The sequence below is a fragment of the Apis florea genome, unplaced genomic scaffold, assembly GCF_048593485.1.
Source record: "Apis florea isolate Af1SG1 unplaced genomic scaffold, ASM4859348v1 contig_2411_pilon, whole genome shotgun sequence".
Classification (NCBI taxonomy): Eukaryota; Metazoa; Arthropoda; class Insecta; order Hymenoptera; family Apidae; genus Apis; species Apis florea.
The window spans coordinates 463,261-481,091 of record NW_028256580.1 but is presented as its reverse complement, the minus strand read 5'-3'; the positions used below and the strand labels follow the sequence as shown (position 1 = coordinate 481,091).

At 38.6% G+C, this 17,831-nt stretch overlaps 2 protein-coding genes across 5 annotated transcripts in view; one reads left to right on the top strand and one right to left on the bottom strand.

Moving 5' to 3' along the window:
• The first annotated feature begins 1,158 nt into the window (after positions 1-1,158).
• Positions 1,159-9,416, top strand: LOC116414285 (prohormone-1). Of its 2 annotated transcripts, none has more exons than XM_086905358.1 (4): positions 1,159-1,277; positions 2,917-3,320; positions 4,978-5,091; positions 8,745-9,416. In XM_086905358.1, the coding sequence occupies exons 3-4, from the start codon at positions 4,987-4,989 to the stop codon at positions 8,907-8,909; spliced, it is 270 nt and encodes an 89-aa protein (XP_086761484.1). In that variant the 5' UTR covers positions 1,159-1,277; positions 2,917-3,320; positions 4,978-4,986; the 3' UTR covers positions 8,910-9,416. The 2 variants fall into 2 exon arrangements, with proteins under 2 accessions (XP_086761484.1, XP_086761483.1); XM_086905357.1 differs by having other exon boundaries at positions 4,978-5,097.
• DNAlig3 (DNA ligase 3) overlaps positions 9,401-17,831 on the bottom strand; it is a 21,021-nt gene continuing 12,590 nt past the window's right edge. The window contains exons 4-20 of one of the 3 annotated variants that reach the window (XR_015291342.1): positions 14,386-14,624; positions 14,003-14,082; positions 13,862-13,939; positions 13,621-13,789; positions 13,394-13,549; positions 13,189-13,320; positions 13,040-13,119; positions 12,887-12,974; positions 12,739-12,816; positions 12,535-12,658; positions 12,391-12,461; positions 12,183-12,329; positions 11,617-12,111; positions 11,428-11,541; positions 10,939-11,059; positions 10,397-10,755; positions 9,401-9,800 (exon numbers count right to left, since the gene is read on the bottom strand). Coding sequence is in view for 2 of the 3 variants with exons in the window: in XM_086905339.1 (XP_086761465.1) it covers positions 9,654-9,800; positions 10,397-10,490; positions 10,965-11,059; positions 11,428-11,541; positions 11,617-12,111; positions 12,183-12,329; positions 12,391-12,461; positions 12,535-12,658; positions 12,739-12,816; positions 12,887-12,974; positions 13,040-13,119; positions 13,189-13,320; positions 13,394-13,549; positions 13,621-13,789; positions 13,862-13,939; positions 14,003-14,082; positions 14,386-14,624 (2,387 nt within the window). In the remaining variant the exon portion in view is untranslated. Of the gene's footprint in view, positions 9,801-10,396; positions 10,785-10,938; positions 11,060-11,427; positions 11,542-11,616; positions 12,112-12,182; positions 12,330-12,390; positions 12,462-12,534; positions 12,659-12,738; positions 12,817-12,886; positions 12,975-13,039; positions 13,120-13,188; positions 13,321-13,393; positions 13,550-13,620; positions 13,790-13,861; positions 13,940-14,002; positions 14,083-14,385; positions 14,625-17,831 lie in introns of those variants that run through there. The other 2 variants (XM_086905339.1, XM_086905340.1) reach the window with 2 other exon arrangements.

Below are 17,831 nucleotides of genomic sequence, written 5' to 3'. Positions count from 1 at the left end.
GAAAGAAGGAGAAAATTGTTGATTTTATCGACCGCGAATAAAAGGTTGGAAAAAGTACGATTTAGAATCGTAGCTTGCAGGATAAGCTACGACTTCGATAAAGAAAATACCTTTCGGGATTTCCTTTTTGCTTAGGAATTACCGACACGATTTTCACAACCGCTTCGATAAGCCAATCCTTCGTTACTAGCACATTCTGCCAGAAATTTTTCTTTTTCCTTTTCTTCTTCCACTCTTCTATGAGAACGGGAATTGTAAATTTTAACTTTACACGCGATATTCTTAAAATTAAAAGAGAAAATAATAAAATATTTAAGTGAACGTTTCGTATGTCACAGTTGCGAAAATTATTTAACGCGCTTATATCGAATCGTTTCGTTTCGTTTCGATCTCGAAAGTAATAATTATCGCAACTAAAGTAGGAGATGGCCGTTCTTGTTTTGGAAGTTCGAATCACGAAAGCGAGAAATCGAAATGTTTTTCAAAGGGGTCTTAACGATCCGCCCTGTTCGTTACAAATCTCTTTCCGTGGAAATCGTGGGAGAAACGGAAAGAGAGATCCAATTTCGCTTGGGTAACGATGTTGGCCCATCATTCCAGTTGCTGTTTTTCGCGATCGATTTGAGATCGTTTCTCTCTCTCTCTCTCTCTCTTTCTCTCTCTCTCTCTCTTTCTCTCTTTCTCCAAACTCTGCCTCGACGCGTCGAACGTCTTGCCCACTCGCGTCGAAAAATGGAAATAAAAATGTTTACGACAAGTGGATAACCTCTTTTAACATCTTTCTTTAATTGCCTTCGATTAATTATCGAATCGCGTAACTCTCTTCTTCGAATTTTTCTTTCGTATTTCTATAGCTGGTACGTAACGTTGCGTAACGAGAGAATAAAATAAAAGAGCGAATAAAAAGAAACAAAAAATATATTTTCAGTCGCAAGTTTTAACACTAGTAGTCTTATGGTATTTGTCTTATATAATATTTGCAAAAAATGTAAAACGAGCGAGAGAATAGAGCAAGAGAGAAAGGTCTGACTAAACAATGATACGTTCTACTGCGGCTGAGTCGATGCTACGATACCGAATTGTCTCGTTTCAAGGGCTCGATCGTGGCGAGATAACGCGAGAATTGTGTTTACAATTTACACCGACAGGTTCGCGCACATCTTGACATCAGAGATACGATCGTGGTTGACGAGTGACAGAAGCTTCGAGACGGTGAAACGTGTTTGGCTCGTGTATTCCGTTTCCTACGTAAAATTGTGGTGGATGAACGTTTTAAGGTGTGTTTCTTAGTTTCTGTCGTAAACTCGAATATACGGGATCGAAAGAAAAAAAAAATGAGACGATACGGTTCAAACACGGTGGTTATAGAAATGCTTAATTAGCGACGATACGACCAAGCATTGCTCGTTAAAAGTTACGTAAAATGAATTCTCTCGTAGCTTTCGAACTTGTATTATTTCGTTCGAATTGATTAATCATCAATCCATCGATCCTCTCTTACACATTCTTTACGTAATCAGCTCATCCAAATTTGCCTTCGTTCACGTTTAAAATAGGCGAATAGAAGAAAATAAACGTGAAAAAAAAATCATTTATTTTTATATTTATTATATATACGCTTTGCTTTGTAGTTAACCTCTCTTCCGTTCCTGTTCAACAAGCATATAAAAGAAAATAGAAGAGAAATTCAATTATCGATGATTGATGTTATTTAAGACGATCAAATTTATCAATCTTTAATTAAATTTCTAGCGATTTTGATCAATTACGTTTTACGGGTAAATTTGAACATGACTCGTCGATTGCTCGTTCGCGGTATCGAAATGATATTTTGATGACGCGATTTTTTATTAAATTACGTAAAATTTCAAGGAAATTTCCTGCGCTTCCACGTAAATTTCCTTCTTTTACGAGGTGTTAATGCAAATTCTATTTTTTCGTTTTTTTTTTTTTTTTTTTATTGATCTCGTGGTCCAACAGAAACGTTACGATCCAATGCTTGGCCATCGCTTGAGAATCTCAAAGGGGAGATAAAGATTCACGATCGTGACCAATGTTTTTATACACGAATCCATACGAAAGAATTCCCAATCGGATTGCAACTTTCCAACATAGCGATTATTTCACGAAATATCAGCAAGCGGAATAAAAAGTTAAGAGGAACACGTTTGGAAGAGCGAGATCCGTCGGTGAATGGTGGCCCGCGACGTTTTATCGCGTTTTATCGTCATCGTTGTTACGATCACGTTCCCTTCAAAGTTGATGGCGTATTTCTAACCTTATCGGTCACCGATTATCGATCGTATGCCCTTTCATCACCCCATAATCGGGAAAAGGAAAAATCAAGTTTTATCCATTATTTATTCATTCGTTCATCGCGTTTCCTTCTCTTCAAATTCTCGCATCGTTTCCGTCTCGTATATTATCGTCAATTTTGATCGTCAAAGTTCAAGGGGCGAGAGAAAGAACACTTTTCAAACACTTTTTTCCTGATTTTCGATGGGACGAAGATCGCGAAGAAGAAACGCATAATGAAACACGGTCGAATGCTAGATACGTGAATGGAGGGGGAAGGGACGAATCTCGTGGCAAGAGAGCGGGGCATGCCGGGCCTCGCATATTTCGGGGGATGAGCATTCCTGCCTCTTGCCAACCGCCAATTTCTATCCCGGCCGCCGCATTGTCCAGCAATTCGTCCAGCAATTCTGTTCGCCCGTCAGAATGCACACGATCGAATCCGGACACGGTTCAAAAGTATCCTTCATCCCGCCTTACGCGAAATTGAAAATTATCACCGCGATCATATCAATAATAAAATTGTGTTAACAACTCGTCTCTTTCTTCCTCGTTGCGAGCTCGAGTCTCGTGGGTCCCGTCGATCCTCGACACCGATTCGAACGGATCCGATTTTTACAGGACGTTCATACAACGTGTGCAGTGGTGTTGTCCCATGGGAAGAGGGAGAGAAGGAGGAGGAAGTTGAGAGAAAAAAAGCTTTGATTCGAGAGCGTGGAAATATATAATATCGGTGGTGGACGAAACGCGTGATCGTGGAAAGAGAGTGACTCGTGAGAGGGGGGAGGGAGGATGTGGGTTTTCCACCCCCATCGTTTCCACCACCACAACGCCACCGACCCAGTCCCTGTCTCGGATATAAAGTGGTCGCGTGCTTGCAAGCTCAGTCACTCTGTCGCTGAAGCACCGATCCTCGCAAGCTCGCCCAAAAAACCATCGACCAATCAACACTCAACGAGCCAATCAACGACCGACAACCACCGAGTCGCGTCTCCATTTACCGAACGGCTACTCCTTCGAAACAGGTATGCACACATATTTCTTATATTCTCTGTCTCCCTCTTTCGCGATCCTTTCGAGTTTCGATTTTTCGGTTCCAAAGATAATGGACGATTAATTGTTGCGGCCCTGCGTAGATTGGATTTTCTCTCCCCTCCTTCAAAATTTTAAACTCACGCGGTTGAATCGTCTTTAATTTCCGCTCGAACAATCCCGATTCTCGCTCGTTCACGTTTGAATACAATTTTATATAAATAAATGTAAATCGCTTAGACGAGGCAATGATGGGCAAACGATTCGTTCGATCGAGTTAAAAAGAGTGTTTGCTTGGGTAATAGATATATAAGTGTGTAGATATAGCATCCATTTCGAGGGAGAGGAAAACCTGTTGCCTAGGGAGCTGTGTAATTTACTCGTCATTGTCTTGCATTGTCTTTGAAGATATGTATATATATAAAGCAACCGCCTATATAATTATACCTTTCGTTTTGTGATACTGTTTCATTCATTTTACGGTCGTTAAATCGATCCAACTATTTTTCGTTTCGGTTGATTAATAAATAGGGATATTTTTGAAAAAAATTGAAGGGGGATTGGTGTGGTATATCACTTGAGGGAATTCCTTGCATGAATTATGGTTCTGTCGATGACAGGTAGAGTGGTTGTCCGTTATTCACCGCGGCAGAATCGAAGTGTCGACCGCGGACGAATAAAACCAACAATTTTGACATTGATCAAAATATTCCATTAACCGATCGATCCCGTCCACTCGGCATCAACGATATCCGTAAAACCGCACGCAACGTTGTCAACCTTCATCCGCCCAATTTGCTTCCCTAAAATACGCGTGCATCGTTATTCTATATATATATATATATATATCGTTAATTCGTTCCAGAGAAATTAATTTTTCAATCCGGCCGATACACGATAAATTTACTTTTCGAAAGTGAGAAATTTTCGGTGACCGAATACGAGAGATTACTCTCGCGTCACGTCAGAGATGATGTCCGTCCGCGCGAGCAATCATCGATAATCGGTTGAAAAAAGAATAACGCACGAGGCGAGGTATCGCATCCTGAATATTTCGAAAAATTCCACCAAGAAATTGACTCTTTCGAATCGAGCGATAAAATCGTGCTTTATTAAAATTCACCGGCTTTCATCCGATCGATTCCAGAAAGTAGAATCTCGCGTCTCGAATTGCCCGCTGTATCAATGGCCTTTCGAACGACGTTCGTCGTTTCAGTCGTTCGATTTTTCTTTCGAACGTAATCAACGCGGTACGAGTCGTCGCCGGATACTTTTAGAGCTTCCCAGCGAAGCGAACTGATACGAGCGATCGTTACTACGTATGCCATCACGCTATCTCGTGTTATTATCGAAAAAAAAAACGCGTATCGTGTGCATCGTTGTTAACGTTGGAATAGATATATCCCTTGAATATCTACATACACATGTAATTTCGTGCGATCGAGAGACGAAAGCATTCACTTGGATATTTTCGTTCTTCTCGTGTCGCATCTTTTTTTTTTTTTTTCCTTTCTTTCGATCTTTCATATTTTCAAAATCGACACGATAACATGAGTTTTTTTGTTAACGAGCGACAATCGTTCGAACAATTGAAACGGTTTAATTAATCCGGATTGGTTTGTTTTTTTTTTTTTTTTTTTTGTTACGCAGGATCGAAATATGTCGTCGTTACGAATCGCCATGTTTCTGCTCGTCGTTCTTATGGTGTTGATCGACTGCTCGACGGCCATCCCGGCAGCTGACAAGGAACGACTGTTGAACGAGGTAGACGTAAGTAACGTGATCCTTCCCCCCCCCCTCCCCTCCCTTCCTTTTCCTCGTTTTTTGAGAACGCTTTTATTTTAATATAAAATAGCACGTAAATAAGGAAGAATATCGCTCGTAACGAGCGAGCGGCGGTAGCATTAGTCGAGAAAATTCCACGTGACCGTTACTAGTCGAGCGAATGACAAATGTGCCTCGTTACCCCTCTCACCCTGCCCTCGATTTTACTACGAACACAAGTGGCTACAAATAACTATTTCTTGAACTCGTTTCGAGAAGAAAAAGAAAAAAAGGTCTTTCTCTTCCTTCTTCTCTCTTTCCTTCGTATATACGTCGTTGTGTATTTGTTTAATAATTAATTTCGATCGATTGGCCGCGATTTGAAAAATATAATCGCGATCAAAACCACCGCAGCTTTTGCTGCGGAGATTAATCTCCATTTTCCGGTTAATCAGTTAATTGCGATCAACCGTACGGGTATGGGATGGGACAAGTAACTTTTAACATCAACTCTGTATCCATTCACGTGATATGTGATATATTTTTTTGGGAATAATTTTTTCGAGAATAGGGGAGAAAGTTTCGAGCAAAGAAAGAATAAGAATGGAGAGATTCGTATTAGAGTCACGCTTCTTTCGAAGGAATGGAAAGAAGTACAATTCCGTCGGAAATTTATTTGGCACACTAGCGACGACAGTGAATCGCGTTTTTTTACAATATCCAGAGAGGAGTTTTTATGGTCGTTATTATGCCAACTGTTACCCCTCAGACCCGTTCAAACTCTTCGTATTATCCTCCTTCCATCCTTGGAAGAATGTTAATAACGGAGCTACCTTTTCCTCCGAACAATCATTTGTTCGATTTCTCTCTCGACATATTAAACTTTCTTACTGTTACATATATATATATATATATACGATTTTACCGATCGAGGCGAATTCTCGAATTCGAGATTGTACGGCGAAATCCTTGAACCGCTTGTAATCGAAAGCGGAAACGAGAAACCTGTTGCTCTCGATGTTTCAATCTATCTTCTTTTCCAGATATCGAGTTAAAAAGTTATCCGTAAATAAGTAATTCTCGCGTGTAATTCATTCGACTGTTTCGATTCCCCTTTGCCTCGATCACGAGAGAATTATCGAGAGTCGTCTTCTTCGATCTTTCGTGCTTCTCCTCCTTGAGATTTGAGAGGTGAGAGAGAGAGAGATAGAGAGAGAGAGAGAAAGGTCTCGGTTAATTCAGAATTGGCATATCAATGTTACCGCAATGGTCGAGTGTACGGGTGACGTTAACTGCGCAATTAACGCTACCTCTGATAATCCATAGATATGGGTTTAATCGCGCGCATCCTCGGGATGATCAAAGACAAAGGATCCGTTTACCATGCTACGCTCGCATAGTTTCAAGCTGGCCCTGTCGTCCTGAATTCTGAACCCAGAAATATTACACTGGGATTACTTAACATATATATATATATATATATCTTTCTACACGTGTACACGGTACATATATTTAATCTTCATTTTTTTACCGTCTATACGAGTACTATTTTTTTTTTCAACGATAAATTAAATTATTCATCGAATCCAATATTTGGTTTGGAATTATTTGGAGAAAAATAATAATTCGCGGAATTGAAATATTTCCAAGCGGACGATATAAACGGATACTGTTTCAAAAGGGACAAATTGAATTTCTCCTCCGGCCGAAGGAGATAGAAACGGATAAAGACTCGTGTCTTTTGCGGTGGATAACAAAGTAAATTGCCCGTTTAACGAACTTGACTACCGATGTTTGCGAGATAATTTCTATTCGAACGAAATTATTATTGCTCGGTTTCCAAATATTTTATTGCATTATTTCCAAATTCGTGGCCAAATTAGAAATTTTGTACATTATTTTATATATATAAAAAAAAAAAAAAAAAAAAATTGAAACAATGGAAGAAAACGAAAATATCCACTCGCCAATATACTTCTTAATTCTTTGTACGAAATATAGTTCGTACTCCTGTTGCGTAACTCTTATCTAGACGTTTGAATTGCAAATAGGTTATTGCGCACGGCGTAGGAGAGATTCGTTCGTTTAAGCATTTAAACCGCCCTCGGAATTTACCGTAACATTAGCATACGTATACGTTACGGAGAAATGGGATACTACGAGGTGATATTACGTAAAACAACAACACGCGTATATTTCTCTCTATCGATACCAATGTTACCAACCCACTTTTTTACAATTAAAAATTAGCTTCGAGAGAGAAATATTGAAAATAGAGAAATAGAGATCGGTCGTGTAAGCTCTTGGAGAGGAGCGGCGATAAAGCACGCGAATTCGTTGAACGGAAGGCTGATAAATTTGCAGCTGATCCGATAATCGATATCTCGGCGACGGCTGATCCGATTTTACTTTACGTCCGGTTGTTGAGCGTTGATTCGATGTCTTTATAAAAAAAAAGGCCTAATATCTTTCCTCATCCACCACGCATTTTTTTTTTTTTTTTTTTTTTTCTTTAATCGTTATATCGTGCAAATTGTCTTACGATCTTTATTTAATTCCAATCGTTGCTTGATTCTGAGTGCAACATCGAAAACGTTTACGTATGTTTACGTTACGCTCGAACGTTCGATCTTGGACGGAATTATTATACCCATTAACTCGGTTTTTGAGAGATGGTAATAAGAGGAAAGATCGAGATGGAGATATATGGAACAAGATGGCGGAGAGACGATTCGAGAAGCCTTTTTTCTAACGTTTATGAAAAGGTTGATCGTACACTCTTTTCTTCTTTTGGCTCGAATAGTGTATATTACCAAAATTTATTTTCAAATATATAAAATATGATTATTTTGATGTAATGTATAATAATTATACATTTTTTACAAATTTTAAATATGTTTTTTATAGATTAAACAAAATACGCGCATATAGGCAGAGAACTAATCGATACTTGATCATATTTCAATAATTTAAAGTTAACTAATTGTTTCATATTAGAAACTCATGCAATGTAATGATTTGTTAATGATTTTTTATATGTTCCATATCGTAATAAGAATCGAATGTACGGAAAGTAGAAACTTTCTAATTTTTTTTTTATTCTTACAGTGTTTTTTTCATTTTATAATTTTCAGTTTTGTCGTTATTTCGTTAAATTATCACTGTTTTGGCCTATATCTGGTCTACATTTCTCGGATAATTTATAAAATAGGATTGTCGAGAATATACCCTTCTTTTTATTAATAAACATCTTTCACCTCAACGTTCGTTTCTTTAGGCTACCATTTCTAATTCTCAAGGTCCAGTTTATCGTATGTTGTGAAATTCGAAACGGTTTCCTAAGTTAATTGCCTGCCACAACTTTTTTGCTACGTCCGCCGCGTAGATATTTTGCGCGCGGTTACTTGAGAGTTCGAATCACAAATATTTATACATTCGTATATATTTTTATATATCGATTATTATGTTATACATATTTTTAACGAAACAGTAAATTATAATAAAAAAGTAGTATCGTTTTTTAAAAATTAAGTCTGTATATAAACTAACTCAAAACCGGGAAAAAAATAATTTTGCCCAGTTTTTTCCTATTATTCCTATAACCACTATTCACGCGTTGCCGGGTTGAAATTTGTCTAAAGCATATGTTTCAGTTGGTGGACGACGATGGAAGCATCGAGACCGCTCTGATCAATTACCTGTTCACGAAACAAATCGTGAAACGGCTTCGAAATCAGCTGGACATCGGTGACCTTCAGCGCAAACGAAGTTATTGGAAACAGTGCGCCTTCAACGCTGTCTCCTGCTTTGGCAAATAGAACGTCGAGTTGTTCCTCGATCATCTCTCTCTCTCTCTCTCTCTCTCCCCCCTCTCTTTCCTCTGTCTCTCCCTTTGTCCAGTGGCTAAGCTTTTAAATAGACGACGAGTGCAGCTCGACGGCACAAGTCCAAATTGCCAGTGTTGTCAAGTTTGCATCCGCGAGTTTATAAACCTTTAGTAATTCTTTGATCGTATTTCAAAATGTACGTGTTCTTTCGGAGAATCGTTTTCGATTTGAAAATGTCGCGGATGTAAATTTAGCAATGATCCATTTCCCCGCAATACGCTGTATTATATTGACGTCGATATTAAGAAAAGGAAATAGTAGATTGTAGTACGATGTATCGTAATTAAGCCTCCGTTAAGATTATAGAGTTTTCTTTTCTCGATTCTCGAGTGAGACTGCAAAGCACAATAATTGCATCTTCTTGCTAATTATACTTTACTTATATTTTAATTAACGAAGGACGTTGTTCAATAAAGAATCCGTTTTTTCCGTTCTGTATGCGATCGATCTCTTTATTTTCCGAATATATTTTGCTACGAATATCCAGTAGCGAAATAAATATAAAATGTACAATTTACAATTTTCTACATTTTCCTTCGTTAAAGCAGTCGAGTTTCGAAGGACTCGATTTCAAGGACAACATGTTGGGATGCAAGGAAAAGGTAAGTACAAGATTCTCCTCGAATATTTCTTCCCAATGAACTTTCTACATTATTCTATTTCGTGTAAAGATGGTCATCGGTGAGAACAGGGGCAGGAACAATAATTCTCGACCAATTCCACCGCGTGCTCTTCCGTTCCTTGAATTTCCAAAGTAGAGGCGACCGCCTCTACCCAAGAGACGCTCACGTGCCTCACCGTCTTTGGAACATCCTCGAACTCCTGTGGAACGAAGCAGAGAATCGAAGTGAATGTCATGCCGCGGGGATTAACGTTCCTGTTTGCGTTTTACGGATGAGGGGTAATGATATTCCATAGGCGATGGAAGATTATCAAGGAGCGAACTACGCGAGCAATTGGCGCCTACGGTTAACGGAGTTGACAACTTCCACGAGTCGGAAGCCGCTTAATGCCAATGCTAGCGTGCTGTAACGATGCCGGTGTTAACCAAGTTTAACTCCGTTATCGAGGATCCGCTCGTTCTATCCATTAAAAACGCATCCATTAACTACGCGATCGTGAACTTTTTTACCTTTTTTTACCTAACCTATCCAAACCGAGATAAAACGCGTTATTTTCAAGGATTCCGAGTTTCCGTTATCGATCGATATCGTCCTATTCTTTTTTTTCCCCGTTTTAAACAATCTCTACGAGCGATGAATCGCGCATTCCTTCTACCAGAAAACTTTAAAAATTACGTATGTATCGAAGCTACAATTTCTCGAAATGATGTTCAAATTAATCGATTTCGACGAAACGAATTCTTTTCTCTTTAGAAGAATATAAAGTTTTTTTTCGTAAAAATAGGTAATACGTACGTGAACAGCGGACGATAGGATTTCCTTGCAAGGATGAATCATATACGTGGCCGTAGTAGACTTATCTTCGTCGTTCAACACCTTGGCCCCAAGACTGATATCGATTAAGGAGAATCGATATGTAACGCGATCGCGTTCGAAGCGGTGGAATTGAGAAGCTCGCATATATGACGATTCGTACGTTCCCCTTTCTCGCGGCACGGTCGTTAAGCAACTCGTCTACTTTAAATCCGCCTCGAGGGAACGTGGTAAGACACGAAAGAAAACCTCGTGTTCCATTTTTCTGTCATGCTACTCTCGCCAACTATTCTTCTCCCCGAGGTGTTACGTACGAGGTTTACGTAAGTACATGTTTTCCACTGGAAAACGCGACCCATTCCATCAGATTCTATACATATATCCATCCCAAAGTAATTAAGAAACGTCCCTTAAGTCGTGATAGCCGTGTCGATTGGACGCGACGACCAATCGAGTTTGAAACTGCGAGCGAGTTTGAGTTTGTTTTCAAAGACGGAAACGATAATTATTCAAGGAGCTCCTACCTCTTCGATAAGGAATAAAAGGATACGTCTTGAGCATGTTGCGAACGTAATCTTGTTGTTTGCTTTTCTTAAAACTTGGCGCTAAACTGATCGGTGCACCCTTTAAAATGCTCTTAGATTTCTATAAAGAAAAAGAAAATAAAAAGAACGAAACGATAACGTTGTCACGTTTCGATTTTAGAGGTTAATTTTTTTTTTTTGTTACATTATATACGTCAGAGTTAGGTATTAATCGGTTGAAAAAGTAATTAGTTAAAAATTTCGAATAAAGTTACTCTAAGTAATTATTTATTAAAATGCCTTAATAATATTTATTCGTAGCTATTATAGTCGTCGATTCATTCCTCATATTATCTCAATTATTTGCAATTATGTTTTGAACAATAAATTATGTTTTGTATATTATGTTTTGAACAATAAATTATCGAAATAACTTTATTCGTAATTTGAACTATTAAATTTTCCCCATTATTGACATGCGTTTATTACCAATTCGTTGTTCGTTAAATTATGCAACGATTTTGCATCCGACGGAAGACCATCCTTGGGTTTTCGTCCTTCGATCCAATTTAACGGGACTCCTGCAGCGGAATACTCGATGAACTATAAGATATAGGATATAAGGTTAAACGGATAAGATGGTACATTTCATTAAAACATGTAGCGATAAAAACGTACATCCCTATTTACAAAAGCATAATACGCTGCCTCCGTATCCCGTTCGTTGAAAACATTTTTTTCTGCACCATCGTGCCTTCTTTGATCCTTATTTTTTCCGTTAGATCTAGATCGAGGAGAACTGACTGCTGGCTTTGCGGGAGATTTCTTTGGAGAAGGTGTTTTAATCGTTTTTGAATCCTTATTTTTCCTTGTTGGAGACTTTGATCTTTCATCTTCGCGTTTCGCTTTTGTGCTCAAAAAAGATGAATCTTCTTCTCTCGTTTTCCTTTTATCAATTTCTTTCTTAGAAGTTGAAGGCAAAAGAAGGGTAAGATCTATCGACTCGGAATTCTTTTTGAAAAGATTTCGCAATTCGTTTAAAGTGATGGCAGAAGACCAATCTTTATCTGGACGAATGCGCGTTACACGTGGAAATCTGATACTAATACCGTCAGCTGTGTGAACACCCTGATTAGTGAACTCTGCTCCCGTTATTTCCCACACCGGTTGTTTCTGCAAATCATAAACGTTTCGTTTGAGCTGCTTTCAGCCGAGAATCGAACCAAGTTAAACCTAGATAATACCTTCGGATCCTTTGCAACAAAATCGGGAATCATTGGTTTGTTAGCGCGTAGCCAACGTGGTACTTTAGTTGGATCCTTGCTTATTTTTATCATATCGAGCTCATCCTGAAGGCTTGCCAAGGTTGCATCGTCGTGACCAGTGTGTACCTGCATCCAATCGAATTTTAAATTTCGTTGGTGTTAAGGATACCATATTCAATTTACTTACTTTGGTCACCGTTACCCAGTTGCCACGATCTTCGTCGTAGCAACCCATGAGGAATATAGACATCATACCTCCTAAAGATCATGAGAAAGGAATCAAATGTAAAAAAAAAATATGCATACAAAGTAATTCGATCGAACAACGAACCTTTGTTCCCTGTACCGTACCATGCGCCAAGCACGACGAGATCTGCACTATCGGCCATTGCACCGTCGTATAAATAATCCTTCTTTACCTTCAACCAGTGCCTCTTACCCGGCTCATATTTGCTCTACGAATAAAAACGACGCATCATTCGGGCACAGCATACGGAATAAATTGATCATCTTATAAATAATATGCGATAAGTACGTGAATATCTTTGAGAACCAGGCCTTCAAGACCCATTTTAAGAATCCTGGCGATCATTTCTGCTAAATCTTGGGAATTCTGAAATTATTATCGCTTACAATTTTCTACTTTTACGATATCGATAGAAATTGAATCTTAAATTATTTACATGGACTTCCTTCGTTTCCGACAGCATTATTCTGTTTGGTATCTCTGTCATTCTCTTCGTTAATATTCGTCTTCGTTCCATCATAGATCTGCGCAAAATGATTTATTTAGGTGCTAGATAAGATACAAGCGAGAGAGAAATTGGAAAACTCACTTGTGCAGCAAAACATCTCCGTTGTAATAAATGCAATCGAAAACGAACAAACAGGCATTTGCATCTTTGAATTCAGCTTTCTAAAAAACGAAACCGAATAGTAATAATTTTGAAGGATTAAAGAGTTTCAACGAAGAAGATATTCGAACCTTATGAATGCCTAAGGTACCAAAGGGCAACGGTTGTCCAGTATTGGTGTCAATCATGAGGATCTCGGAGTCCAAAATCAGATCATCGCCATCTGGAAAAGCTTGTGGAATATAATTCTTGAAAAGATTCACCTGGAACGATAAGAGAGCGTGTAAAACTAACGTGTTGGGGAAATAGGAATCGGAACGAAACAGATTTATTTACTTTATGAGGAAGCACTGGTTTCAAGGATCTGCTGAAGTATCGAAATTCGTTTCCTTTCTTATGCACTTGAACGCGTTCTCCATCATACTTCACTTCGGCCAGCATTCCATTTGGACATTTTTTCATCGCCATTTCCACGGACTTGCAAGCTTCTGCCTATTCCATTTTTAATAAACTTTTACAAACGATTTACAACGATTTAAACGAAGAAGATACAAAAGCTTTACCAGCATAGGTAAGACAGGTGTCATCAGCGAAAGTGTAACTTTAACATCGGAAGAACTCGATTCTTGTTTCTTTGATTTCGACGATCGTTGCAAACACCTTTCGATAACGCTATTCAAATCCCTGGATGTTTGGAAAGCCTCATAAGCGTCTTCGTGCACCGCGGCCAAACTACGAGAAGACGGAATATAGACGAAAAATATTTGATCTAGTTTAATCGTCTAGCTTGCTATTTATACTCACATATGTTTCGGACCAGCATTTATTCTTAAATCATGCTTGATCAGTCGAATTATCATTTTTAAATCGTCCAGAGTGCATCTGAAAAAACGAGCAACAATTTGTTTTCGAAGAAACGACGAAATAGAAGAAAAAATAATTTACTTGGAAATGATGGAACAAAAGTGGCGAACTTGCTCCTCCTCTTTGGTTAAAAGCGACAACTCTTGTAAAAATTCATCCACCTATGAATGACGAAAAACAAATTAACGATTACCTAACCTAACTTCTTTGCTTATCTTAGCTTAAATATCGAGAAGTCTGGATTATATATTAGATATTCGTATCCACATATTATAGATATTTGAAATTCGAGTCGATAGAGGATTTCGTTTGGCAATTCAGTTTGGGTTCCGAAAAAAATGGAAAAAAAAATTCAGTCAGTGTGTTTCTTTTCTATTTTCGAGGAATACGGAACATTAATACGTTAACATAAATCTCTCCTGATGTGGATCAATGCAAATCTTCAACTGAGAAATCTGGGTTACCTGTTGAATGGTAAATACGCTGTTTTCAGCTGGTTTTCGAGCGACGCTTTTCTCGAAAAAGGATCGGATGGTTTCAGCTACGTCTCCTCGCTCGAGATGTTCCAGCATCTCGTTCTCGTCCTCGAGCAGTATACGAGAAAACAGCTTGACCAATTGTTTGCTTTGTAAGTTGTACACCCTTTTCACTGCCCCGGGAAGCAACATTCTGCACCACAGCTTCACGTCGCTTTTAAAACCGTCTGAAAACCGTCATCGGTTTAAAAACATCGATTAAGAATATCTCTAAGTAAACAACACTTTCTTTCGAGAAATTTTCATTCTCAAATCTGAAAAAAATTAATTTCTAGATGCGTGATTTATTATTTAGGATTCCAATGTATTATCAAGCCTACGCGACAATCGGCGAAAACAAATAAAGTGTTGTTCGGTTGGAGTTAAAGAAACGCCGTGGGTCATCTGCTTAAACGGTAAGATAGGAAAGGGACAAGTAAACGGTAAAAAGAGAAAATGGAATCGAGTTGGACGTCGTCCGAAAGAATAATCCACGATCAGACGGGCGGTTATCGTGGCCGCAGTTATCGTCGCCACTCGTAATTTTCCATTCTGTTGTTGCATCTCGATGCGTTTTCGTTCGTTTCTTTCGACGCGAAAGCGAAAAGGGGGAGGTGCGAATGCGTCCCGAACTAAAACCTAACCTCCAAATCTTGCGAAGGATGCGATCGAAGAAAGGATCGAGATGCGTAGCGATTTCGAATTAAGAGCACAAGATCGAAGGTTGCGATGGAAATTTTCGTGGAAATTAAGCGTCGACCTCCTTTGCATCCAAGGAGCTACTACATCATCATTGCAAAACAGTTGCAATCGTTATCGCAGCATCTGTAATATTTACTCGTAATGAACGATACCTTTTCTTTTTTATTTTCTTTTAATGTTCTTTCAACTTCTTTCTCCTCTTCCAATGTGTTCCGTGAAAAATAAATTCTGTATCTATCTCTTGATCGTGTTCGCTTATTTTTCTCATTCATCTCATCACGGATTACGCGCGATATCGAAATACGTGAATTACGAAAGATATATCGCGTGTATGAAGAAAAAAAAAACACATATACACAAAAAATTGACGTTTTAACCCCGTTATAGGGTCAAACGAGGCGGAGCGGAAATGAAAATTTCGTTTATCTTTCTGTTAGATTCTCGTAGGAGGAGATTGAGGTTCAGAGAGAGAATCTGAAATTGCAACCGAAATTGTTTCGCTCGTGCGAGTTTCGTAACACGCGTGTATCCAGTTCTATCGCAGAAAATTAATTAAAGATCCGATGCCCCGGAGTCCCTGACCCCATTATCATCCGAATAAAATACCCTATAAAAATACGAAATTATCGCGGTGTTTACGTTGCGTGTGCGCGATACCCGATGCACCACCTTGTCTCGAGATCGATTGTTTCTCGATACATTCTCGATCCGCTCTAACGAGATTGGTCGATTACGGTAGATACCTCTTTCACTCATCGATCGATTCATCGAACGTATACGAAATTCTTAACGAGCTCTCGAATACCAGAGTTGGGTATTAGTCCGTTAAAAAAAGTGACTAGAAATAAAGTTATTCTAATTACTTATTAAAACGCTCGAATAATATTTATTCGTTATTATTCGTAGTTATTATTCGTAGTCGATCCGCTTTTCGTATAACCTCGACCGTTCGACACTACAGTTATTCGCGATTATTATTACGTTTTGAACAATAAATTATCGAACTGACTTATCGAAGTAACTTTATTCGTAACCTCACTATTAAATTTTTCCCATCACTGTCGACCATATTGTTCACTGGTGTAAAGAAGTCTCGCAGAAGGACAGCATAGAGGCAAGAGGGATATCCTTCGCCAGAACCATCTTCCCCCACTTTGGACGCTTTGTTGACAAACCTGACACCGCACGCTATATAATAATAGGAAAAGGTTATTATTCGAATATTCAAAATCTTAAAAATTATTTTCATTTATGAAGTTACGTAAGAATAATCGAAACTATTAATTATTTCGACGCATATCGATATCTATTCGTACAATTATTATCTTAACTACTCGAATACAAAATTACATTTATAAATTAAACTATCGTTACAAATCGTAATCAGTCTACGCATATTGAGAAATAAAAATGAGAAATAAGAAGTTAGAATTCTTTGGATACTTGGATGCCTAATGCAAATTTAAATACAGATCATCGAAATGTACGTGAAAATAAACGTTTCCTTCCGAAGACTTCTTTCCATCGGTGAACAATAAATAGCTCTCTCGAACCAGAGAAATGGAAAATCACCGCGATTTGGTTGTAAAAGTTGTAAAATAATCGGGATACGGGAGGGAAATACAGGGTGAAGAAATAAAGAGAGTGGGTGTTATCGATCGAACGGGGAATTTAACCGATAAATTCGACGGTTGCACATCCATTGTACGATAAATTATATCCGTGTCACGGAGCATACCTTCTTTTTATAATAATTCTTTCGAGATGGAGGGGGGAGGGGGGGAAAGAAAGACAGAAAGAAAAACATAGGATAAACATAGGATTTCGACGCACATTTTCGATTCGATTCGGAACATCGATAAAACGAAGTATTAGTATATATATATAGTCTCTCCTAACAGTTATGAATCATTACCTACGCAGTAAGATTACGCAACGCGGAAATCGCAACGAAGAAACGATATGTATCGATTCTCGTAATCGAAAAAATATGGAAGGGGAGGGGGGAGAGGAAAAAAAAAGAAAATTTGCAGGAATTCTATTAGAAGGGTTACGAAACACACCAACTATATAGTTGCTTATAATGCAAATATCTTTTGCACGCATTTAACGAGGCGCATCTCGTAATTCCTTGTTCCAAGTGAGAAAACAAACGGTGGTATTATTAATTCCGGGAATCGTGCGTACGATCTAACACATATATATGATCGATTTATATCGTTTCACGCTTTTGCTCGGGCGTTGCATCAGGCTCAAGGATCGAATTTATTTTTCACGTCAAAGAAGACGAAATTAACGCTCGGATCTGTCCAACGAGAGAGAGAGAAAGGGAAAAAATTGAAGAAAATCGAGAAAAAACGTTATCGAGGGAGACAGTGGCGAAAAATTTCACGCGCGAATTGCGTTCGATAAGAGATTAAGGATAAGTCGGGCACGTTTCCCGTAGTGTGTCGCAAGATCGAGCTCGATCGATAACTCGTAGGGAGACGATTATTGTTTGACCTTTCGCACGCGCGTCCCTCCGAAAACCGCGATCTCGTAAAGGAAGAGGAGAAGGGAATAGAGAAGAGAGATAACGAGGTCGATATAATACGACGAAATAGACGAAAAAATTACGCGATTCGACCGACGGTCGGTCGAATTTTTTTTCTTCTTCTTCTTCTTCTTCTTCTTCTCCTCGTTTCGAAGCAATC